The 25080-nt window shown below is 39.0% G+C and overlaps 1 protein-coding gene across 1 annotated transcript in view; it reads left to right on the top strand.

Moving 5' to 3' along the window:
- The window catches only part of ARFGEF2 (ADP ribosylation factor guanine nucleotide exchange factor 2), a 59294-nt gene extending 34414 nt beyond the window's left edge, over positions 1-24880 (top strand). The window contains exons 19-39 of the mRNA XM_024207436.3: positions 947-1098; positions 2258-2386; positions 2876-3034; positions 4338-4485; positions 5724-5823; positions 6653-6693; positions 6781-6950; positions 8320-8471; positions 8647-8819; positions 11743-11903; positions 12737-12867; positions 12977-13106; positions 13637-13772; positions 14756-14894; positions 14975-15029; positions 15281-15395; positions 15812-15942; positions 17148-17316; positions 18719-18857; positions 20039-20156; positions 21061-24880. Coding sequence (XP_024063204.2) covers positions 947-1098; positions 2258-2386; positions 2876-3034; positions 4338-4485; positions 5724-5823; positions 6653-6693; positions 6781-6950; positions 8320-8471; positions 8647-8819; positions 11743-11903; positions 12737-12867; positions 12977-13106; positions 13637-13772; positions 14756-14894; positions 14975-15029; positions 15281-15395; positions 15812-15942; positions 17148-17316; positions 18719-18857; positions 20039-20156; positions 21061-21237 — 2825 coding nt within the window. The 3' untranslated portion in view covers positions 21238-24880. The remainder of the gene's footprint in view (positions 1-946; positions 1099-2257; positions 2387-2875; positions 3035-4337; positions 4486-5723; positions 5824-6652; positions 6694-6780; positions 6951-8319; positions 8472-8646; positions 8820-11742; positions 11904-12736; positions 12868-12976; positions 13107-13636; positions 13773-14755; positions 14895-14974; positions 15030-15280; positions 15396-15811; positions 15943-17147; positions 17317-18718; positions 18858-20038; positions 20157-21060) is intronic.
- The last annotated feature ends 200 nt before the right edge of the window (positions 24881-25080 follow it).

Here is a 25080-nt window from a genome sequence, read left to right as displayed (position 1 = left end):
TGTGTTGTTACAGCCGTACCGCTAAAAGTCGCGCAGTGTAGCTGCTGCTTGTCGGCTCTCCTGCTGACAAAAAACGTTCATCCTCCCAATGAGCGGTGTTTGCATTGTCAGCAGGAGCACTCTTCTGCTGAGAAAGCGCTGTTCACACTAGTGCATGTCGCTGGCAAAACGTTTTGTCTTTCAGGGTTTGTTTGTTTATTTTTTACACACCTCTGAAAGACACAAGTTTTGTCGTTCAATTGGCAGTGTAGACATAGCCTATGTCTACACTACCACCTATGTTGCTCAGGGGAGTGAAAAAACCACCCCCCTGAGTGACATAAGTCACACCAACGTAAGTGCTGGTGTGGACAGCTTCTCCCGCTGACATAAATGCCACCACTCGGTGGGGGTCGATTAATTGTGTTGACGGGAGAGCTCTCTCCCATCAGCATAGAGTGGCTACACTAGAGATCTTACAGCAGCACAGCTGCATCAGTACAGTGGCGCTATTATAAGCTCTCTAGTGTAGACATAGCCATAGCGTCTGTTTTGCAAACTTGAGACTTTAAAGCATTCTTAAGTAGTTCACATGAACTAAATGACTTAATGAAATACGCCTCTGGATTTTAGTTTTTCTATGAAGCAGGTCATAAAGTGTGTGAGACTGTTAAGGGAAGAGCTGTATAACTGCAGTACTGTACCTTACGATATATGTGGATTGTTGTACTAGACATGGTGTTTGTTTGTTTTTTTTCACCCCAAGGCTTATACTTTATATGAAAGGCAAAGTCCCATGACAGCATCTTGAGTAAATTCAAAAGCTTCTGAACAAGCTTCCTTAAATTGCAGTCTCTAGATTAAAAATTAAAAAATCTCCCTTCAGCATCTGATACCCAGAACTAAGGAATGGAGCCTGATAGCAAAAATACATATAATGATGCAGGTTTTGTGGTGTTCTTCATAGATGTAGCCAATGAGAAGCAGCGGCGGTTATTGTACAACCTGGAGATGGAGCAAATGGCTAAAACAGCTAAAGCCCTCATGGAGGCAGTAAGCCATGCAAAGGCTCCTTTTACTAGTGCCACTCACCTGGATCACGTCAGACCCATGTTCAAAGTGAGTGTATGGATTTCTCCGTCACGTATCTGTTAGGGCACGTAATCCTCTTCAATCCATAACATGCCTCATTGAGAGCTGTGATAACTAAGCCATAGAGTGCAGCAGTGCATCTCTTTTATGAAGGTGTCAATATTCTGATGTGACTAAAAGTGTTGCATTCTGCCATGAGAGTCTGTGGCTCAGGAGTGTGAAGAGAAGAGCCGGGAATATTGGAGGCAGAAAAGGGCCTTTATTTTTTTTATAGGGGATATTAATATACTCTAAATCAGGGGTAGGCACACTTTTTGGCCCTAGGGCCACATCTGGGTGGGGAAATTACATGCAGGGCCATGAATGTAGGGCTGGGGCAGGGGGTTCGGGTGCAGGAGGGAGTGCAGGGTGTGGGAGGGGGTGTGGTGTGCAGAAAGGGGCTCGAGGAGTGTGGAGTGTATGAGGGGGCTCAGGGCAGGGGGTTGGGGTGCAGGGAAGGGTGTGGGGGGGCTCAGGGCAGGGGGTTGGGGTGCAGGGAGGGGTTCAGGGTGTGGCAGGGGGTTGGGGTGCAGGTTCCGGCCTGGCGCCGCTTACCTTGAGCGGCTCTGGGATGGAAGCAGCATGTAGCGGGGCTAAGGCACGCTCCCTGCCTGCCCTGGTCCTGCGCCGCTCACGGAAGCAGCCGGCACCATGTCCGGCTCCGTGCACTGCCCTCACCTGCGGGTATCTCCCCCAAAGCTCCCATTGGCCACAGTTCACCATTCCCGGCCAATGAGGGCTGTGGGGAGTGGTGCCTGCAAGTGAGGGCAGTGAGCGGAGCCCTCTGCCTCCCTTCACCCCTCCCACCCCAAGAGGCCACAGGGATGTGGTGCTGGCCGCTTCTGGGTTGTGGCGCGGGGCCAGGGCAGGCAGGGAGCCTGCCTTAGCCCCGCAGCGCCACAGGGGTGGCAATCCCACGGGCCGGATCCAAAGCCCTGATAGGCCGGATCCAACCCGCAGGCCATAGTTTGCCCACCCCTGCTCTAGATGCTGTAGAAAAAGTATGTGAATGGCATTCTGGTACTTCATTATGTGAATAGGAGGATACAGTGTTGGCATGGGCAGTGTCTACACTAGCCACTGCTTTAGGGAGAATCATGATTTGGTGGTAATGAAACTAAACTTACAAAGGTTTCCTTTTTGCTAGCTTGTATGGACTCCATTGTTGGCAGCTTACAGCGTTGGCCTTCAGAACTGCGATGACACTGAAGTTGCATCTCTGTGTTTGGAAGGAATTCGATGTGCAATCCGAATAGCCTGCATTTTTGGAATGCAGGTTTGTATATGTTAGACATGCTATGTCTAGGTCACTGGAGGTCATCATGGACTCTGACATCTGTAATAGTAAAACTATAAAAGTGTGTTAGCTTACACCAAAGTATCTCAAGCAAGTGAAAATAACTTGCTCTGCTAATCAACACACATAATGTTTTTGTTTGCAGAACCGTTTTAGTTTTAATCTGTCCAGAGCTCTGGATCATAAATAAAGATAATAGTGGGGGTTTATTCTTAATCCTCAAATGCCTCCCACTTCTGAGGCTCCCATTAAGATCATTTGCTAGTATGTCTCCAGCTCTTCTGTACTATATTGACTGGGAAATACTTTGCCATAATTGCAATCACAGAGCCATACTTGGAAGGGAAGTTACCCAAACCTGAGGGGGTTGTGTGCATTTTGGGGTAGAGGGTGCTTTTTGTTTAGTATTTGCAGACATCTCAATTTCTCAGGCTTATTTCTGTTCTCATATTTGTATCTGCATTCTAGCTTGAACGAGATGCCTATGTGCAGGCCCTTGCTCGCTTCTCACTGTTGACTGCCAGCTCTAGCATCACAGAAATGAAACAGAAAAACATAGACACCATTAAGACACTTATTACCGTGGCCCATACAGATGGCAACTATCTTGGGAATTCCTGGCATGAGGTAAAAACTTGAATAGTAAACGTGAGGCTTCAGTGTGCACTCACAGCTTACCAAACTTTTATTCACCGAGCTCTGCCTGTTTGCACAGCCCACAGGATTTGAAACTCCAGCACCAGATCTCCCCTAACCCACAATAAATTAATCAAGCTGTCCCCTACAATCAAGGAAGGAAAGAGTCATTTCTGTCTTCACGTAGTTGGGAGGTATTTGGAAGCTACATCAATAGAGACCATATAAGTACCTAGGTAAATGGATGAGTGCAGCACTGTCCTCTACTGGAAAGGATATCTGACTAGTTGAAGATATTATAAGTACTCTTTTATCGGCTGAGCTAGCAGGGCAGTTTCTCTAGCTCCTCAGAATAAGGCCTGTCTTAGAGTAGAAGGCCATGAATTCTGCCTTGATGGCATATGCCAGTATCTGGTATCTATGTATATGTTGCCAGTGATCTTTACCAGGGGCGGCTCCAGGCACCGGTGCAGCAAGTGCGTGCCTGGGGCGGCAAGCCGCAGGGGGTGGCCTGCCGGTCGCCGTGAGGGCGGCAGTCAGGCTGCCTTTGGCGGGTCCCGCAGTTTCGGTGGCAATTCGGCGGCGGGTACACCAAAGGCGTGGGATCAGCGGACCTCCCGCAGGCATGCCGCCAAAAGCTGCCAGATTGCCGTGCGTGGGGCGGTAAAATACATAGAGCCGCCCCTGATCTTTACAACTACTTCAACTCTTGAGAACAATTTTGCATTTAGATATTAAATCTAGTCTCTTGTTTGTGTTCATGAGATTAATCTAATAAATTTTGCATTATCATGGAGAGAGTAGATAGTGCATGGGGGGGCTTTGAGAGACTGGGCTAGAACTGAAGTAGAAGACAAGACTTGTCAAACCAAATTGGAATCATGATCCTATTGTAAACTTGTGATCGTCTTCACTTGACGCATTGTGGGAATTTCATTGCAGCTGCCATTTGTAGTAATGGGAGCTCACTTATGTATCTGTATGGGGAAGAGAACCTATTGGATAATAAGCCCCATAATGTATAAGTTCTTAAACCACACCCTAAGAAGGAAACTTGGTCTCGTGACCAGAGAACTAAGAGTTGGACTTCTTGGTTCTTTTTCACAGCTGCCACTGACTCACTGTAATCCGTGGCAAGTTGCTTAATTCCATTGTAAATTAGCAGTAATATTTGCCTATATCACAGAAGTGTTGAGGTTTAGTGTTGGTAAAATGGTTTGCGAACCTGTGAAGTCTCATAAGGTAAAACGTGGTAGCGGTCACTTACATTATTGAAATGTGCCTTTGTTATTAGATCTTGAAATGCATCAGCCAGCTGGAACTAGCACAGCTTATAGGGACTGGGGTTAAAACTCGATACTTATCTGGCTCTGGGCGTGAAAGGGAAGGCAGCATTAAAAGCTATACATCTGGAGGAGAAGAATTCATGGGCCTGGGACTAGGTAAGATTAATAGCTCTGTCACTTCACAAACCTGCATTTACAAGTTAATTAAACCTAAACGTTTGTCGCTATGAGAACGAATGATCAGTTCTTCACGTGATGTTGGGTCATATATTTACCTGCTTTCATTTTAACTGTGTGGAGACTAGTGTCACTACATAATTAATAAAAGTAGCCATTACTTCAACTAGCTTGGTAATGATTAAACATCTGAACATGTTCCAGTTTCTATAAATCAGCTATGAGAAATTACTTCATAGACTACCCAGATTAACTACCTTGTAGGAACTTGAGTGGTCATAACTTTCTGTTACATCAGATCTAGTATGGCCATAGTCTTGTTAGACATTAAAAGCTCTACTTTTTTCATTCCATTTTGAAATAAAAATGTTGAAATTACTGAAATCTGTCTGAATGCTAAATTTTTTTTGCTGATACTAACAATTTTCTGCCTTGAGTGTGGCAATAGATGGTTTTCAAGTTAGATATTTCACCCCAATGCACGTTGCATAGTCTAAAATCTGGTTTGTAAATGGGGATTAGGGGGACGATGGTAGTCTGCATTTACCTGAGAAAAGAAATAAACACTCTCCATGAAAAAACATTTAATGTAGAACTACTCTAGAGTTCCACTGAGACAGTAGCACATTCTGTATATTAATGTAATTAAACTACATGTGCCCAGTACTAATTGTTCATATTCAGTTATAAATGGTTATGTAGTACCAGTGTTACTGTAGGTTAATTACAAATATTACATTCAAATGTTTCTATTGTAGCTTTAGGCATAATTGTCATGACAACTGTTACTTAACTACTAATGCATTTCTCAAATGTTAAAGATGATTTGTAAGCCTATTGTAATCTTGATGGCCTGCTTTCTTAAAATGGAAACTAGCCACCAAAATTCAGGATGCAAAACTGTATCCATTAAAACATCTCTATACCCTCCCCCACAAAATCTTCACATGCTCATAACTTTTGTTATGAACTTTCTGAAATAATTTTCAGGCAGTTAATGTTTTTAAGCGGTACACTGCTTTGAAACTGGACCTTCAAATGCAGAATAATCATGTGCATCATTTCTGACTTATAGCACCTGTCCTATCTAAATTCTAAGCTTCTTGGGAGCAGGACCCATCTTAATTCCTGTTTTGTATAAAATTGAGCATATTGCTGGTATTTAACTATGAATATTTCCTCAGATTAAATGTTTGGATCTGAATGTTTTATTACAGGTAACCTAGTTGGTGGTGGAGTTGATAAAAGGCATATGGCCAGCATTCAGGAGTCTGTGGGCGAGACCAGTTCGCAAAGTGTGGTGGTGGCAGTGGACAGGTACTATAGTGCTTTCTCTCTTTCTGTTTGTAGTGACTTGCAAATCAAGAGTTACCCAAACTGTCCTGATTTCCCCCTGCAGACTGACAGGGCGGTTGGCTCTAAAAGCCTAACTTAAAACCAGTTTAAGAACAGGTTGGCATTCACCTTGAATGATGCCAAATCTCCTGGACCTGATGATGATAAAATATTCTGGTGGGTGGTTTTTTTTGTTTTGTTTTTAAACCTCAGTCCTGCAACACTAAAGAGAGTGAAAGACTATTCCAGTAAACTAGTCTGGTGTTACCATTGATAGCTGGGTAATTGGAAAAAAGAACGTATGCAAGTTAGTTTGAGGATGGGAGGTAGAGGGAGAGAGAGTATTCTTAACTCTTTCCATTTGGAGAAATGGCGACCAGAATTCATTAAATTGGTGCCTTTGTAATGCACACTTGGTGATTTTTATAAAGGCTTTCTGCTACACTGGGTTTGTTCTGTTAATATTTGGCCATGAGCCACTACTTTACAGTTAGACTTTTTGTCATTGCTGGGTAACTAACCCAGGTCAAGGTGTCTGAAATGCATCAGTGTCCTCAGTCTATTAGACCATGCTGACTTCTGTATTTCAGCTTTCCATTTTTACTTCCTCCCTGTACATAGTTCACTCTTTCCACCCGTAAGTCACTGGTGGAAATCCAAAGCATTACTTTGCTAGTCTATTTTGCAGCATCAAGGTTTCTTTATAAACTTGCACCTTTTTACCTGGAAATACTTTAGTCTGTTATGTTCTTCTCCTTTATTTTTTTAAATAGAACTTATATTTTATCACACATCTTGATTTGTTCTACAGAATATTTACAGGATCAACCCGGTTGGATGGAAATGCAATAGGTATGTATGCTGAACATATGAGGAAATTGACTGTGTTGCAGTAGAATACCCAAAACTCATGGTTTGTAAAATCTGTTTAATATTCAGTTGATTTTGTCCGATGGCTGTGCGCCGTTTCCATGGACGAGCTGGCTTCCCCACACCATCCTCGCATGTTCAGCCTGCAGAAGATAGTAGAGATCTCGTATTACAATATGAATCGAATTAGACTGCAATGGTCAAGGATATGGCAAGTGATTGGAGATCATTTCAATAAGGTAATTCAAAACTTAAAGGTTTCACAACATGCTTTTGTAGTACTATTTTTTGAGTCCAGTTGGAATCATGCTCATTAGCTTTCCCTTAGTAAGATGCCCAAGATTATGTCTTGGAGGGCTTTCCTGATTCAGAACATCATAGGTTTTGACATGTATTGATCAACATGGATTTAGTTGAAGCTACTACATTCTTTATATTTGAGTTGGAGAAGTCCTAAGTCTTTCATATGTGTTTGGATCTTAATTGAATCCGTGGTGTTGAGCCATAATATTCGTATTATCTTGAGGAGGGGAAAGATGTCTGTCGTCTCCCCTTCTTCCCCCCCCCCCTTTTTTTGGTTTGTTTTTGGAAATCATATTACTGCTTTCTTCATCCTTTGTTTCCCCCCTTATTGAGAACGTCAAGACATGATTTATGTTGTCCTCTTCTTTCTAAACTATGTAGGCAGTTTCCTTTTGGAATCAGTAATGCCTGGTTAGGTTTCATCTTATAAAATGTGTGTAGACTGAGGGACAGCAACCATATGTGTTCCTTATGACATGCTTGGATGATTAATTTATTTGTCTCTCCTGGTAGTCTCCGCTGCTAATCCTTTTTTCCACACAATCAATCAAAGCAAGAAAAATGCCCATCTGATTCTCCTCTTTAAATCTAAATTCTCAATTTGTTTTACCAGCTCAGGAGTCTGTTTCTTTAGTTTGAACATGAGCAAAAGCACACATGTCAACTTCAGAAAAACATGGTCTAACCACAACATCTAGCCTAAGAACATCGATGATGTGCAGCATAAATATCTGGATAGTTCTAAATGAATCTTTTAATTTAATATTTCCCCATTAACACTTAATCCTTGCCAAAGCATTCAGATGTAGGTACCTAAAGTTAACTGCGATTTAGTTGCCTGACTTCCTTCCGCTCCTGACAAGATATACTGACCACCCGTAGCTCCTATTGAAGTCAGTGACTGAGTGGTCAGGATCTCTGAAAAAAATCAGCTCATTATCATCTCTGTTCCTATCTTTAGGCATTTAAGCAAAATGTTGAAGCTTATGAGGTTTGTTCTTGCTATGAAATGTTATCTTCTTGAAACTAGAACAATAGTATACAGGGAAACTGTGTGTTTGCAAACTTAAATATGCCAATTCTCTAACATAAAATGATTCTGCATGTCCTAGTCTGATAGTTTGATGTACCCCTTCCCTCATGCCCCTTAGTAAACGAATCCCTGGGGTTCTTAGACAGCCATTATACGTTTGTAAAAACCATTTAGGTGTATAAAGGTTGGGTCATGGAAATGAAACTCCCATGATGGGCTTGTGTAGTGTACGTTAAGACACGCATACACCCCTTTTCCTTCTCTATTACTAGGTTGGATGTAACCCGAATGAAGATGTGGCCATCTTTGCAGTTGATTCATTAAGGCAGCTATCAATGAAGTTTCTCGAGAAGGGAGAATTAGCCAACTTCCGTTTCCAGAAAGACTTTTTGAGGCCCTTTGAGCACATTATGAAGAAAAACAGGTGTGCGTGCACTGAAACTTCTGTCTTGGCTTGGGTTTTTTTATGCAGCAACTTAAAATGTGACCAGGTTTCTGGTGGGTGGGATGCTCTCCGGTGGGTGGGATGCTAATGTGGGTGGGATGCTCTCCGGTGTGCAGGCAATGGCAAATAACATGGTGGTTAATTTGTTTTTAAGATCTCCTACCATTCGTGACATGGTAATACGCTGTATTGCTCAGATGGTGAACTCACAGGCTGGTAACATTCGCTCAGGCTGGAAGAATATCTTTGCAGTATTTCACCAAGCGGCTTCAGACCATGATGGGAATATTGTGGAGTTGGCTTTCCAAACAACAGGACATATAGTTAGTAAGTAGTGGTTGGCAGATGGAATACCTTAACTAACATACTCTTATGCTAAAAGAGCCTGTTTACATAATAAACTCTATTGTAGGTGAGGGGGTTGTGTTTTTAAATGTCCAAATTGTTTAAAGTATGTGGTTACGTTTTGCCTGCTCCCCTGGCTCTAAACAATTCTGTATCATGGAAGACCAAACTATTGTACAGTGCCTAATAGTTTATGGCATGATCTGTAAGTATCATTGTATATAATCTGAATCCAATCGGGTATATGAAATACTATTAATAGTAATATGAAAGTGTTCTCTCAACCCTGTATAATACATCTGGGCACCTAGATTAATTCTCCAGCCTTACAGATTTAGTTAAGTACTGTGTCTCTGATATATAGCTCAAGCAAAGGCAGTGATGGGTGCCTTAGAAATGTCATGGATGGCTAGAGGAAAACTCTTCCCAGTCCAAGCATAATCTATTCACAGTCCTTTATCATAATTAACTGCGATTTAAGACACTCCACCGTCACGCTTCTCCTTAGACAGAAAAAAAAAACTACAAATGACTTGATTTCAAGGCTGGATTAGATGTTGCAGTAGTACTTTCTCTCCCCCCGCCCTTTGTCAGGTCAGATTGTTTGTGGGGGTATGGGTGGGTTGCATTGTACTAAACCCAGTGCTTACTCCAGTCTGTCTTTTAAACAGTACATGCTGGAGTTTCAGCGCATCGGGTAAATACCTTGCAATGCTAGCTACAAAAGTGCCATGCAAACACCTGTTTTCACTTTTGGGTGATATCGGAAACAAGAAGCAGGCAGCATTATCTCCTGTAAATGTAAACAAACTTGTTTGTCTTAGCGATTGGCTGAACAAGAAGTAGGACCGAGGGACTTGTAGGCTCTAAAATTTTACATTGTTTTGTTTTTGGGTGCAGTTATGGAACAAAAAAAATTTACATTTGTAAGTTGCACTTTCACGGTAAAGAGATCGCACTACAATACGTGTATGAGGTGAATTGAAAAAATACTATTTCTTTTGTTTACAAATATTTGCTCTGTAAAAATGATCAAAAATAAAGTGAGCACTGTACACTTTGTATTCTGTGCTGTGATTGAAATCAACATATTTGAAAATGTAGAAAAACATCCAAAATATTTATAGTAAATGTCAATTGATATTCTATTGTTTAACAGTGCGATTACAACTGCGATTAATCACAAATAATTTTTTTGTTAATCGTGTGAGTTAACTGCGATTAATCAACTGCCCTACATATTTTACTTGCTGAGTTAGCCCTACAGAGCCATCTACTCCTCTATTAAAAAGATATTTGGGTAAATTGATGCGCTAATTAAAAAGGAGGGACACTGTGTACTCCAATTTTTGAAATGAAGTAATTCTAGTTTCTGATGGCATATTACTTGCAATATATGTCCTGAAACTTATTTTTAAGCATTCTCTGTACACTTTTGTAGAAGTTATTCTGCGTTGTTGCTGTTTAAATGCTTTTTACAACAAGGGATAAATTGACTATATGAGTTAAAAAGTGAAACTAAGGGCATATCTACACTACATGTAATTACTGTGGTGGCTGATGGTGGTGGTGCGCGTCCTCACCAGGAGTGCTTCCACCGACTGAAGAGTAGCAGTGTGGTGGGGCTGAGAGCCAGGGCTCTTAGCTTCGTGAAGTTCTCCCCCTGGGAGCCCAGCTACCCTGTGGGGCTTCTCGCCTTCCTGCTCCCAGTAGGGGGCAGGGGGGGGGAAGCCACCCAGGCTTCTTGCCTCCTATGGGAAGCAGAGAGCCTGGGGTGGCAGGCAGCCAAACTTCTAGCCGGGAGCCTCTGTGCTGCTGGGCTCCCAGCTGGGATCCGAGGGGGAGACCGCCAGGCTCCCAGCAGGGAGTGGAGAGCCCAGGCAACATCACCAGGAGCCTGGGTGACAGCTCGGCTTGGAGCGGAGACCCTGCAGCAGCCCTGCTGGGGAGCTGGACTTTCTTATCAATTTCAGGGCTCCAGCAGAGCTGTGAAATTGACAAGACAGCCAATAACTGATGTAAGTCACTCAGTGTCTACATTGACACTGCATAGTCCTAACTACACCGACATAAGCCCTATACCCCTCGTGGAGGTGGAGTTATTATGTCGGTGTAGTAGGGCACTTAAATCGGCGGGAGAAAAGCTGTAGTTTGTACGCTGACATAGTTAGATCGACATAAGCTGCCTTATGTGTAGTGTAGACCAGGGCCTAACTGCTCTTTGTATTTAATAGCATTATGCTTATAAACTAACAGAATAACTTTCTCTCCTTTTTTTTTTTTTTTCTTTTTTTTTTTTTTTTTTTTTCTCTCCTTTTTTTTTTCTTTTCTTTTTTTTTTTTTTTCCCCCCTCCAACATCAGTTATAGTGACCTTACTATGGTTACAACTACTAGGTACAAAACTTTCAGACAAATCTGACTGTCCCTTCAGTTTTTGAACACTAGTCAGTTTCTTTTACTACAGAACCTCTGAGGACTCTCTAGGTTATTTGACCTAAACAAGAAAGGTTGTGCATCTTGCATACAGATAGATGATTTGAAATTTAACAATACATCTAAAGAGCTTTAACAAAAGTATCTGTGGCTTTTAAAAAAAAATAGACTTGAACCATTTTAATGAGACTATGAAATAGTAATGATCATTATCATAGAATGGATTTTTAATATTAATACTATTTACCTGTTAGTACATACTAAGAAATTGTGGTGTGTTGATTCTGTAATACTGTTCAGTGTTTAATATTGATAAAATCAAATTACCAGATCCTCAGCTGATACAAATTGGTATAGCTTAATTGACTTCGGTGAAGGTATGCCAGTTTACATCAGTGGAGGCTCTGACTCAAAAAGTCTGATACAATATTAGTATGTTTAAGACATTTCTCTTTCCTTTGTTTTCCCCAGCCAATATTTTTCAGCAGCATTTTCCAGCAGCAATAGATTCATTCCAGGATGCTGTAAAATGTTTATCTGAATTTGCCTGTAATGCAGCATTTCCAGACACCAGTATGGAAGCAATCCGACTTATCCGTTATTGTGCTAAATATGTTTCAGAAAGACCACAGGTATTTTCTGTTCTTGTAATAATTTTTAGTTTTAAACTGTGATTACTCCTGTAGCTAAGACTCTGCTCTTAAACGTAGACTTTAGGCTCTTAGTGAATATCATGCTAAAATGTTTACCCCAAATTAGACACCTGTTTAGCATTAGCAGAACACACACTTAATGCTAGTCAACCATCCTCTTTAGAAAATGGAGAAAATTTTGTTTCAATCAGGTGTGGAAATAGCTGGATAAAATTGGCTGTTGCAGCTTTGTTAAACGAAAATTGTAAACTTTTAAACTCTAAATAAGGACTCTTGTAATCTAAGTTTCATATTGCATGTCACTTCCTATCCTGTTAGAGCTTAACATCAAATCCCTATTGTATAAATATGTAATATTACAGTAATTCTGTTTAAAAGAATGTAGGCTGAAGTTACCTAATTAACATTGTTAGTTAATCTTGCAAGATTTGCAGGTTCATCAGTTCTTACATGCACGAGCACAGCATTGACTTATGCAGAACTGTGTGCACACATCTATTTGGATGAGCAATTGTGTGTAAATGTGGGTGCAGTTAAGAGGTTGATCTGAAATCTTGTCTCCAATGTACCAAAAGAGCCAAATATTTTTTTAAACCTAGAGTAGGAATAGAACTAGATGAATCTTTTTATTATTTAGAAGTGTTAAGGAGAAACAAATTAGGAAAGGGTTAATCAAATATCTCATTTGACCTGTCACTACTTACTTAAATGTTGAGTAGCCAAATTCTGTTTAGAAGATGCAATTTAGTTTAATTCTGAAGTCTTTTAGATGTAACTTAATAGGAGGTAATCTTTCTCCAAATGGCTTTCAGGTATTGCGAGAATATACAAGTGATGATATGAATGTTGCTCCTGGAGACAGGGTCTGGGTCAGAGGATGGTTCCCTATTTTATTTGAACTTTCCTGCATTATTAATCGATGCAAATTAGATGTTCGGACAAGGTAATGAGTTTTGTTTTGTTTTTTTTTAAGTTGCATTCAGTTATTGAAACTCTGATCAGAGGCAACCATTTTAGCATCTTATTTTTGTATTCCTGTTTCCTTATTGTAGAGGCCTAACGGTGATGTTTGAAATAATGAAGAGCTATGGCCATACCTTTGAAAAACACTGGTGGCAAGATCTGTTTAGGATTGTGTTTCGGATATTTGACAATATGAAGCTTCCTGAACAACAAACGGAGGTAACGAAAGCCCTCTGAAGGATCTTGTGACAAAATAAGTGATTTCCATACAATTGTGAAATAAAACCCCCAAACTTCCACTTAGTGAAATCCTAGTCTTCCTGGAAGGAGCCAGATTCTTAGCCCTGGTAAACTGACGTCTGGTAACTTTTTTAAAATAAAATAAAACCCAAAAAACAAAACTGGTTCAGCCTGGACAGTGGTATATTGTGTATTCCCACACCCAAATGGTAACTAGTTTCTAATTGCCCCTGACTCAAGGTACTTACAAGATGATTCAATTTTTATCCAAACCAGGGCTTTGGAGCTGTGTTCTGGCTCTGCTCCGGCTCCAGGCAAAAACCTGGAGCTCCACTGCTCCGCGCTCCAGCTCCGGGCTCTGCTCCAAAGCCAGACTACATTCCTCTCTTTACAATTCATGTCTTTTTGTATAGCCAATCCTATGCCATGTACCACCATAAGATGGAAACCCGTTCTTTCCATTCAGCACTTACCATAACAAAAATAAAGGCCTGTCATTTGTCTTGCAGAAATCTGAATGGATGACAACTACATGTAACCATGCACTTTATGCAATCTGTGATGTATTCACGCAGTTTTATGAAGCTTTAAATGAGATCCTTCTTCCTGACATATTTGCACAGTTACACTGGTGTGTAAAACAAGGTAGCTTATTTACATACATATACACATTGTTTTTAAAGTACAATGTCTGGAATGCATGCTTTAACTTTTTTTCTTGAGGTAATCAAAGCAAGGAAAATAAACCACTATTTCTATATGTAAAACTGATGCAAGAATGTTTTTTTCATGTCGTTTAATCCATTAGTGACTTTTCTCTGTCTCTGCAATTTTTGCCAAATGTGTGCTGCTACTTACGAAAGATCTTTAACTTATTTTGCTTGAATTATGTTAACACTCTTTTTGCCATTATCCTTTCTTCATTTGGCAAAAAACAGCATTTTTTTATTTGCTGCATGAATAACATTTAATCTCACATTGCTTTCACACTTTAGAAAATTGTCCCTATATCTATATAGACAGCATTCTAAAAAGTTAGAATACTTACTTGAACAAGAGACATCAGGGGTCAGCTACCATATCTTTGTGTTGGAATATTATATTATGTAACCTTTTTATGCAGACAGCACAGTGTGTGTAGGGAAGACTGGGAGGGAAAGGGTGGCTTGTGAATTGAACGCAAACTGTCCTTAAATCCTCTATGGTGCCTAGTTTATTATTTCATGGGAAAATGACTTGGGGCCTCTCGGGCACTGGACTAGGCGTCAGGAGATCTAATCTCTATTCCCAGCTCTGTCACTGGCCTGCTGTATGACCTTGGCAAGATGCTTTGTTTCTCTGTGCCTCTTTCCTCTCTCACCATTTGTCTTGTCTATTTAGCTTGCAGGTTCCTCACAATAGGGATTGTTACTGTCTTTGTACACTAGGGTCCTGATCTTGGTGCTTACTGTCACACAAATAATGGTTACACTCTAAGCATGCTTTGAGCTATTGGACATTCGGTACAAATACCAATTGCATCATAATATCAAACATGCATAATGACTGTCAAGCACAGTAGATGTTTAATTCACATTGTTTGACTAGAAGAGCTCAGAGATTAATAAATAAGGATAATTATTTTACAGATAATGAACAGCTGGCTCGATCAGGTACGAACTGTCTAGAAAACCTGGTGATACTAAATGGACAGAAATTCAGTCCTGAAGTCTGGGACCAAACATGTAATTGTATGCTAGAAATCTTCAAAACCACCATTCCTCATGCGTAAGTTAGTCCAACATAAATTTGTTTTGAGGCCAGCTGTCATGTTAAGGTTATTTATTATATTTTTTTTCTCTGTGAAGCTTGCTGACATGGAGGCCAGCAGGAATGGACGATGATTCATCTGAAAAGCATTTGGTAAGACTTTAAGTATTTCTAAAGAAGAACAGTTTATATGGTAAATCTGTTTGTAAAGACACATACTGGAATTAAATACAGACTATTCTGTATGCTAGGGCCAACTGATCATAAAGTCAAATGCAAGACTATCTCAGTACTTCGATAGTAGAAAACTTAAGCCACATTAGTTACGTCATGTGAAAACTGAGTTGTGACAAATTTTAAGTACATTGGATAAACAGAATTATATCTTCGATTGTCACTTCTAGGATGTGGACCTAGATCGTCAGTCTCTAAGCAGTATTGATAAAAATGCTTCGGAAAGGGGACAGAGTCAGTTTTCAAATCCCACAGATGACAGCTGGAAAGGTGGTCCTTATGCAAGTAAGGATGCATTTCACTGTAAAGTTCTTTAGTTTCAACACAACCTCTAATCACTGACCCAAGTCATTTAATTAAAAACACAAAATAATTGCTCTACTAACTTGCTGGGTTTTTTTGTTTTTTGTTTTAAACCTAACAACTTGCTGAGGTTCCTAAATCTGTGCTTCAGGTGCCCTAATGTTTTAATGAAAACTTACTAGCCAAAGCACATAATCTACTCTCCCATTTCTACCATGATTATAATCGAGAAAATGTTTGACTATGCAATATGGTACTGTACTTCAAAGATAGCACACAAAATAACTGGACATGGAGATGCTGGTAGAAATATGAGTTTTAGTCTTCTAGTTTAACATACTTTATCATAAGTTGCATCTAAAACTAGACTGAAAACCAGAGTTCCTCTATTCTATTAGACCAGAAACTGTTTGCTGGCCTCCTTATTAAATGTGTGGTGCAGCTGGAATTGATACAGACCATTGACAACATAGTATTCTACCCAGCAACTAGCAAGAAGGAGGATGCTGAGCACATGGCTGCAGCCCAGGTAACATATCTTAGATTCTGAACGTCATAATCTTTTTGTCTTTGCATCTTACTATCATAGTAATAATTAGCACTTTTTGTAGTGCTTTATAGTTTGTGGAAGGCCTTCCAACCATTAAGACTATAATAATAATAATAATAATAATAATAATAATAATAATAATAATAATAATAATAATAATAATAATAATAATATTATTATTAATTTAAAAATGGGTTCAATAGAGTGTAACTTCCTGTATCGATTTCCCCTTTCTGAACACTGTACTTTCTGAAAGGGACATCTCTTTTAGAATGCATGCTCTGTTGAGGGGAGAAGTTATTCTTTGTTTAGCAAGGCTTAACTTCTGAGGCTGATAGCAGGCTGTCTTCAGTGACAAATCCTTAACTCTGAAACTCCATGTTTCAGGTCCAAATACCCTGATCTTGAGGGCACTGTGCAAAGCCCACCTGCTTGTTCCAGTAGAGGGCGGGGTTAGGGGTTTGGATCGGGGTTTGTCTTAACAGGTTTGGTGAGGATGGTTAACTCCTATATTCTATGGCTTGGGGGTAGAGGTGAAGCTGATATTTTGGGATTGTCTGCTTCCTGACAGTTGGCAGGTCTGTTATTAATGTGTTATGTCCAGAAGCTTGTGTAATGGGTACACATCTTACAAATATAGAGAATAAAATTTTATTGATGCAACCTCTAATTAAGGCAAAGAAGCTGAACTCTTATGTTGCGCAGCATCTACTTAAACATGTGGAACTACATATCTGACTAGTTAACTTGTCTGACAGTCTTCAGAGCTCTGCAGAGGCAGTGAATCAGCCCTTGTGGGTAGGCAAGTGCTTTGTATCACTCAACAGGACCTCTCTGTGCCTTGAAATAGAAGTTGTGTTCTTTTTTGGTTTAATCTTATGCTAATTGCTAAAATTACATCACATATTTTTGGAAATACACTAGTAGGAAGGAAAGCACTAAATCACTGGAACACAGCCCTAACATTCTCCAAACCCACTGGTCTGATGGAAACAGATGTGTAGATATTGTGGGCCAAACTTTGCTCTGGTACTCTTGAGTAAATTTCACTTACATCTGTGACAATGGAATTATTCTGGATTTAGGTACTTCACTGTGTACCACAACTGAGTTGGTGGTGGTTGTGGGGTGTTTTTTGACCCCTTCTCCATTAACCACCCCTAATAACTTGATTTTCTCTGTAGAGAGACACACTGGATGCAGATATCCACATTGACACAGAAGAGCAAGGAATGTATAAGTACATAACTTCACAACATCTTTTTAAGTTATTGGATTGTTTGCAAGAGTCTCATTCATTTTCAAAAGCCTTTAACTCAAATTATGAGCAGCGAACTGTCCTATGGAGAGCTGGTGAGCATGTTACTTAGTAATGGTTTTGAGCTTTCTTGCTTGTGGGTTTTTTTAGATATTTACCCTAAGGTAGGAATGTGTAGTATAGCAAAAGTGACTTTTTCCAAGTGTACTATATAGTAAAAGTTTTTAATCACATAGTGCTACTTAACTGCTCTATATTAGACTTGTCACTTTTCTGATTCCTTTAATTACAACATTGAAATATTGATCAAAAGACCTACTTCATTTACAATAAAATAGAAACATGATGGGAAACATTGGATTTTATTTATGTAATTCAGTTTTGTCAAAATAACTTGGAGGCGGGGGGTAGGTAGGGGGAAGGGGGTTGTTATTGATGGTAGGGGAGTTGGCCCAGGGAGCAATGGAATCCATTCTTCTTGCACAGAAGTGCTCATCACCAGGGATCCCAGTTTTCCATAATTTTTTTTTTTAAATCTGATACAAAGGTGTAAAAATCTACATTTTTTCCATGTTTAAAATAAAACTCTGAACTTCAGTTTCCCTAACCACAATATAGATAGGTTCAGTGGAACCGCAATTATCTGATCTAATTGGGACCGAGGTCAGATCGGATAGTCAAAAATTTTGATAATCCGGAGAGCTTCAGCTCTGGGTGGCAGCCGGGCTTGGGCTGTCACTTTCAGTTTGGTTAATACAGAGAGCCGGATAATGGAGGCTCAGATAAATGGGGTTCTACTGTATGTTTTTATTTTTTCACGAAATGTAAAAACGGAAGATTCTCTGTAAAAACGCAAATTCTGCCTTTTTCCATGGCAAATGGATTTCTAGGATTCCTGCTTACCTCTAATCACTGGGCTACCTTGTGGCAGTATCTTTGACCAATGCTGCTACTTGGTGGTAATTCTGTACCAACTTGGGGAGCTATTATAAAAACAAACAAACAAAAAAAACAAAGTTAGATCAAGCAGTTTTGGAAGGCTCTTGCTTCTGACTTTGGGGGGTGTGTGTGTGTGTGTGTGTGTGTGGTCTGTCTTGAATAAAACACCATATAAAATATGCAAGGAGAGTTGTGTGTGCTGAACTGAGTTTTGTGGGACCATATGTGGATTGAATAGTAAAATACACAGGGATTTTAGAGGCAAATCCAAACCTATGTAGTTTACAAATCTAAACCTCTCAATGATGAGTGACTTGCACCACCTAAGGCTCCATGACAAACCCTGACAGTGCTCCCCTCAGATGTCATGTCAACAGCCTACAGGATTAGTTGTTTTAAACATTTCTGTGTAATTAAGTTATCCCTTAAAATGATTTAGGCAGCACTACAATAAGTTGGTCTGCCTAGCTGGTATCTTGAAGTTTTAATTATACTTTTTACTGTTTCTAAACTATATGCAAAGATGTATGAATGTATCAAATTGGAATTCATTTCTAGGGTTCAAGGGTAAGTCAAAACCCAATCTTTTAAAACAAGAGACCAGCAGCTTGGCTTGTTGCTTGAGAATCCTCTTCCGAATGTACATTGATGAAAGTCGCAGAGATTCCTGGGATGCTATACAACAGCGACTCCTAAAGTAAGAATGGTATTTTACCTAATGAATCTTGGGCTTCAAGAAGACTCTTTGGGGGGAGTGTCTTGTACAGTTTTTCCAGCACCTAGCATAGTGGGTCCCTGATCCTGATTGGGACTTCTGGGTGCTAGTGCAGTATTAATCATGTTGCCATTCAAAGTAGCTGTGCAGATGGATCATAAATTGATTAGGGATAGAAAAGGGGGCACTCTAATAAAGGGGTTTTGGCAACCAGAAGTAAGTCCATTCCGAATGGATACTATGTGGCCAAATAGCCCTTCCGGCTCGGCGGGATTGGTAGGGTGTGAGCACCAATCGCCATATAGCCCAATTCCTGATGAACTTTTTCAGGCATCTGTTGCATCACAGTTTGAACTTTGGGCAACAAGAGGTAATAAAGAGATCAACTTCATCCTTACCCCAAAGATGACTTGCTGCTGACTGGAGGCTCAGAGGATTCATATTGAGTCTGTGTGGGGAGAATTTATAGATTGCCAGTTCAAATCCAGCTGAGGCTGGCAGCAGTCTGGTTACCATTACCTATTGGCTTATAGTTGATTTCTTAAATCAGTGTGTGTAACAGGAGGTCTCTATCAATTTCTAGTCAGCATAGCAGAAATCACCACAATAAATGGCACTGATTATGCCTCTTGTTGGCAGTCTTTCCAGAGGGACCAAAAACTCCGCTTCTGTCCCTAAAAGGTCTTGACAGATCTTTGTTAAAGGGATGCTGGTTTGGAGGGGGAATCTTGCACTGCTATACCTGTTCTGAGGATCAGGAAAGGATTTCTCTTCATGGGGTTATCAAACTGATATCTCTTTAATGATTACTATAGTAATGTATTTTAAAAATGTCAGTATGGAGGGAGGGATTTGAGGGGGGAAAAAACCTTTTCCCATCCTGCCAGTAGAGAGCCATCAGTTTTAATGCAAGTCTCAATGCCAGTTGGTTATCAGTAACAATTTCGATAAATGAAAACCTAGAGAGACATAGCAGTGTACTTGTTTAAAGTTAGGAAAATCTATTAAAAACATAGATATACGAGTGGGGGGAAAAAAGCTCAAAGTGCAGCTCGCATTTAAACACAAAATACTGCTGTTACAGATGGCGGACGCATATATAAACTTGATTTGTTTTGTTTGCTGTACCCTTATCTGCACTAATGTGTGTAATTTTTTCTTAGTGTGTGCAGTGAAGCACTGGCCTATTTTATAACAGTAAATTCAGAAAGCCACAGAGAGGCCTGGACCAATCTCCTATTGTTGCTTTTAACAAAAACACTTAAAATCAGTGATGAAAAGGTAAGATAGACCTGAAAATCATTCATACTTGCATCCAAATATACTTTCTCTGATCTTAACTACTGCTAAAAGGAAACCATGTTATGAATTCTTTTGTTTTTCAGTATTTTTATTAGTTAACTTGTAAATTTTCTTTGCTGAATGTAGGATTTTTTAAATTTAGTTTGCCAGTGCTCCACAGTGCACAGAGGGGACTGTCAATGAAATGTACTTATTCACAAAGATATGGTGGAGAAATATCATTTACATACCAATATAGAAATTCATGGTGCTTTACATACAAATGAATAATGTAAGGTTATGAGAATACTTGGTTTTACATTGTGTATGTTACGTTAGTTCCATATAATTTAAGTTGGCAATTGTGGAGAAAATTTGTAGCCATAAATGTAAAAGTCTCCTGGATTTCCTGCATCCCCCAGGATGTTGACCATGCAGAGGAAGGTTAGTGTAAACTGGTGAAGTAAGATGAGGCTATTGGTACTCACTACAGTGTAGTTCACCCAGGGAAGGTTACAAGTGGCCCAGTTTTGCTTGAAGAGTTGTTTAAACCAGCTGCCACATCAGTGTGTTGATAGTTAGAAATAAATATAAAGCCAGAACTTACTAAACCTTTTATCTTATTGTAAAATATTTTACTTAACTATGCATAGTTATCAAAATAGGAAATTCCCGGCATTGAACTAGTGCACTGTCACATTGTCTGAAATATCATATTGCTGCTTTACAGAGTTCAGAAATTGGCTTTAGTGGTGGCATGAGCATTTGATGACAGTTTCTTCTCTTCATTGGGAAAAACAATGCCAACTCCTGAGTTTTACTGTTGTAACGTTCTAGGTAATGGGAGTAACTTTCTTTTTATTTTTGTCTTGCATTAAGTCATTTTATTCTTTTTCCACCAAAGTTTAAAGCACATGCTTCAACTTATTACCCGTACCTCTGTGAAATCATGCAGTTTGACCTGATTCCTGAGCTCCGAGCTGTGTTACGGAAGTTCTTCCTGCGTATAGGTGTAGTGTTCAAAATCTGGATACCACAGGAGCCGTTACGGACAAGTGGGACCCGTTCGCCTTCATGGTAGCCCCAAGTAAGACTGGCCATTGCTGCTTATTCACAAAGCTTTAGTCATGCTACGTTCAAGGAATGGATTCAAGAGGAGGAACAAAAGTCATTGGTACCTCTCTGTAACCCAAGAGAGCAGCAGATCATCTGGATCAAGATGCTATTTTTGGAGAAACAGATTTTTGTTCTGCCCACCGTACAAAAATATAGCTATCAGCAGTTCAATGATTTTATTTAAGTTGTTGCCTACAGAGTTAACATAGTGGATGTAAAGTCTGCTTCAGTGCTAGTCATTCTTACGATTAATTCTGTTTCTGCAGATCAGTTACTTCAGTTGTTTGGTCTTGTACCTTCCAGCTTATTCCCATAAATCTGCTGGAAATGATTCCTCAATGGAAATTATTCCCGTTGGAAATACTGAATATGGTTGTATAGGCTTGTGATGTTAGCACATATGTTAATAATAAAATATATTGCAATGGCTAGTGGCCACCAAAAGATCATGCTGGATTTTTTTCTTTGTATGCACATGACTAGAACAGTTAGTGTGGTTTTTTTAGTTTGTTGTACAGTGGCTGTAGATACACCAGCTGGGGGGGAAAGACATTCCTCCTGCAGGTTATGTAGTGAGCCATTTTAAAACACTTTAGTAGCAGTGTTTACCCTTCCAAGATCAGCTTTCATGGAAGGTTTAGTTGTGTCAGGAGTACATAGTAACACACACTCTCAAATGAACTCAGAAAAATCTCAAGTTATTAGGAATTGGAAAGCTTTTTAAATTCTTCATTGCCTTTTATATTTTGCCTGATTATCTAGATGAGATGGTAAAATGCAAGAATAGGGTTATTTATTTGATTTTCTTTAAAGTGCACACTGAACAGATTAAGTAAAAATAACATTGGTTTGTCAGCCTCTTCCATTTTGAATATATATTTCATAGCAAAGATGTCTGTTTAGCCAGAAGTAATCTCTTTAGTACATATCAGGACATATCTGTTTTTACTGCCAATTTGTGAGTGTTGGTTATTTTAATGCCTCAACTTTCAAGTTCTGTCAGTATGGCTTGGGGAAATAGTCTAATTCCCACCAGGACTGCTTTAGTTAAAAAAAAATTAACTTAAGCACACACTATAACACACCTTCCAATACATTCCGATTTATTGGAGGCAACCAAGAAGCAAACTTGTGATTTAACATTGCAATTCTATTAGCCCTAGTGACTTCCATTTTATTTATTTATTTTTTTTTTGAAAGGCCAGACTGTAGTGTTCTTGTTACAATGATTCCTCTGATGCACTTTCAGTTTTAACTGAAGTTCAACAGAATTGAACCTGTCCATAGGATTATCTGTATTTGCAAGTGACTTAAAACCGTAACTCTAAAGACAGTATAGGATCCATGTGGAGGGGTGGGAGGAAAATCGCCACCTTCTTTAATGTATTAAGGATGCAAGTGGGAAAAGTGTTATCAAGCACTGTTTGTGCCACCCATATTTGCATACAAGAACTATATAAGTGTTAATTGAATGAAGTAAAACATTTGTGTCTTTAGTACTTATCCTTTTGCTTTGTAAATAGAGATTTTTCCTGCTAATGCAATCAAAGTTTAATATAGCATTGGAAAATCCAAACTTTGGATTTGATGGGGATTCATTTTTTGTGGGTTTCTTCAGAGTCAGAATGGTGCTCTTACTTTATATTAACGTAGTTTGTTTTGGCCAGTAGTGCTCTAAGGTTTTCACTTACCTTATTTTGTCTTTTTAATTTTAATACCAAAGAAAAGTAAATGGGTTTTTACTTTAAGTATACATTAGAAGAAATATATAAATTCTTTCAGTAGAAAATAATATATGGCTATATTTTACCATGAATAAAGACTGAAAAATAAGTAATTGCATATAATTAACTTGCTACATTTGAAGTCAGTATATGTCCTTTATGTGGCATTGTAAAGTGTAGCAGTCACTTATTCCCTTCTACTGTATTGTTTCATCAACTACAGTTAGAAAATAAATAAATAGGACTATTTATTTAGATTTTATTTCTCATGTTTGAACGTCACTCTCATTGTTAATGAATGTACAGTATATGACTTTAGTCCTGTCTCCTGTTAAAACATTACCTTTCAGGTTGCATGCTTTCTATCCCTATTAGGCAGCATGAAAGCAATACAACTAATGTCTTAAGATCTGAATGATGAGAATTGGGCTTTTTATTTTTTCTCCAAATTCTTTCACAACAATGGAATTATGGGTTTTCTTTCACTATAAAATAGTATTGAAGTGGTTTTAATAAACATGTCTTTATACATATATGGATACTCAAGATAATGAAATTAAGAGCCTTGATCAGTGTCGGAGAGCCTTTTAACACAGCCTGAGGGTTGAGTGACTATTTCCTTAGATTGATTCCTTATGAAAGAATTTGACTGGTCTATATGCCATTTATAAACAGTTAAAATTATTTGATCATACATGACATCTGAAACATTCTAGCTTCACCATGTAGTGTATGCGGTGAGGAGAGACTATAACAGCCTTATTCCTGTCTCAGAGGTTTCTGAAAGTTGATTGTATAGAGAATGGTGCATTAGTAAATGTAATGTCTGAAGCCCTTAATTTTACACCAGCTGTTTGCTTCTCTGTACCTTTTGGAAAGGCCATAACCCATGGACATCATAATAACAAAGCTAAGAGCGCTCAGTCAAAACTCCAAGAGTAATTACCTTCTGTCTCTGATCCTAAACCAGGGTCTGCTGGCACAAACTCCCACTGTCTGCGTGGAGTCTCACTGGCTTCAGTGGGACTATGCATGAGAACAGGGGTCCATGTTAGCATATTCTGATAAGGATCTAGGCCTCCGTGTGCAGTACACAGTTGTATTCAGATGTTGTATTTTAAATGTTATGAAACAAATGACAGTCTTATAATTTAATGGTATTAATGTGGAGTACCTGCATGTTTATGATTTTTTTTTTTTTTTTTTTACTGGAACCTTTTGAAGGTGGTGGACAGTGGGAGAGTTGTTAATGTGCTGATTCGGATAAACCCTCAAAATTACCCTCATCTTGGTGCTTCTATTGCTTGTTATGGTGCAAGTAAAATATATTGAACCTTGTGGTTTTTTTTTTCTCCCTATGTGATTTCACTTATTTTTTGTAGCTTCTAAAATGCAGACACAACAAGATTCTAGTACAACTCTCTAGCTTAAAAAATCTAACATTGTAGTGATATATTGATGAATGTTTTAAAAGAATATTCTATCCTTGGCCTGCAGTAAATTTACAAGCTTTCTAAGGTACAGCTCACTTAAAATGTCTTTAAATTTTGTTCAATCACTTCTGCCACTTCAAACAAAATGTACTTTCTGTGCACAATGTATGTTTTATGTATGTAAAATGCCTAAGTTAGTAACTAGTTACTTTTTCTTAAAGATCTCCATATTAAGTGCATTTAATATCAGTAATTTAATGAGAAGCGTTCTTTGCCCAATGGATGTATACATTTTTGAGAGAATAGCAGAAATAATTATATAATAAAAACTATGTAAAGTTTTCTACATAAAAATATTGTGTATAATACTGTTATAATCCATGCTTTAATCAGGTGGTAAATCAATAAAGTTTTAAAAAGTGAAGTGGTTTTTAATGTAGTAATTAAAACTCATGTGAAACTATTTTGTGGTATATCCAGTTTGTGAGATGTAACCACTCCTCTTGTTTTCAAACTTCTGAACATCAAAGCTTTTGGTGTATGGTGAGTAACAAATAGAAATGGTGGTAATGTGCTTTTTTTAAAACAAAACAAAAAAAATTGACAAATTTTCAGAGAAGGCAGATACATCTTGGCTATTCACATAAAGTT

Source organism: Terrapene carolina, unplaced genomic scaffold (assembly GCF_002925995.2).
Source record: "Terrapene carolina triunguis isolate 2854851 unplaced genomic scaffold, T_m_triunguis-2.0 Scaffold130, whole genome shotgun sequence".
Classification (NCBI taxonomy): domain Eukaryota; kingdom Metazoa; phylum Chordata; order Testudines; family Emydidae; genus Terrapene; species Terrapene triunguis.
This window is presented reverse-complemented; position numbering and strand designations above follow the sequence as displayed.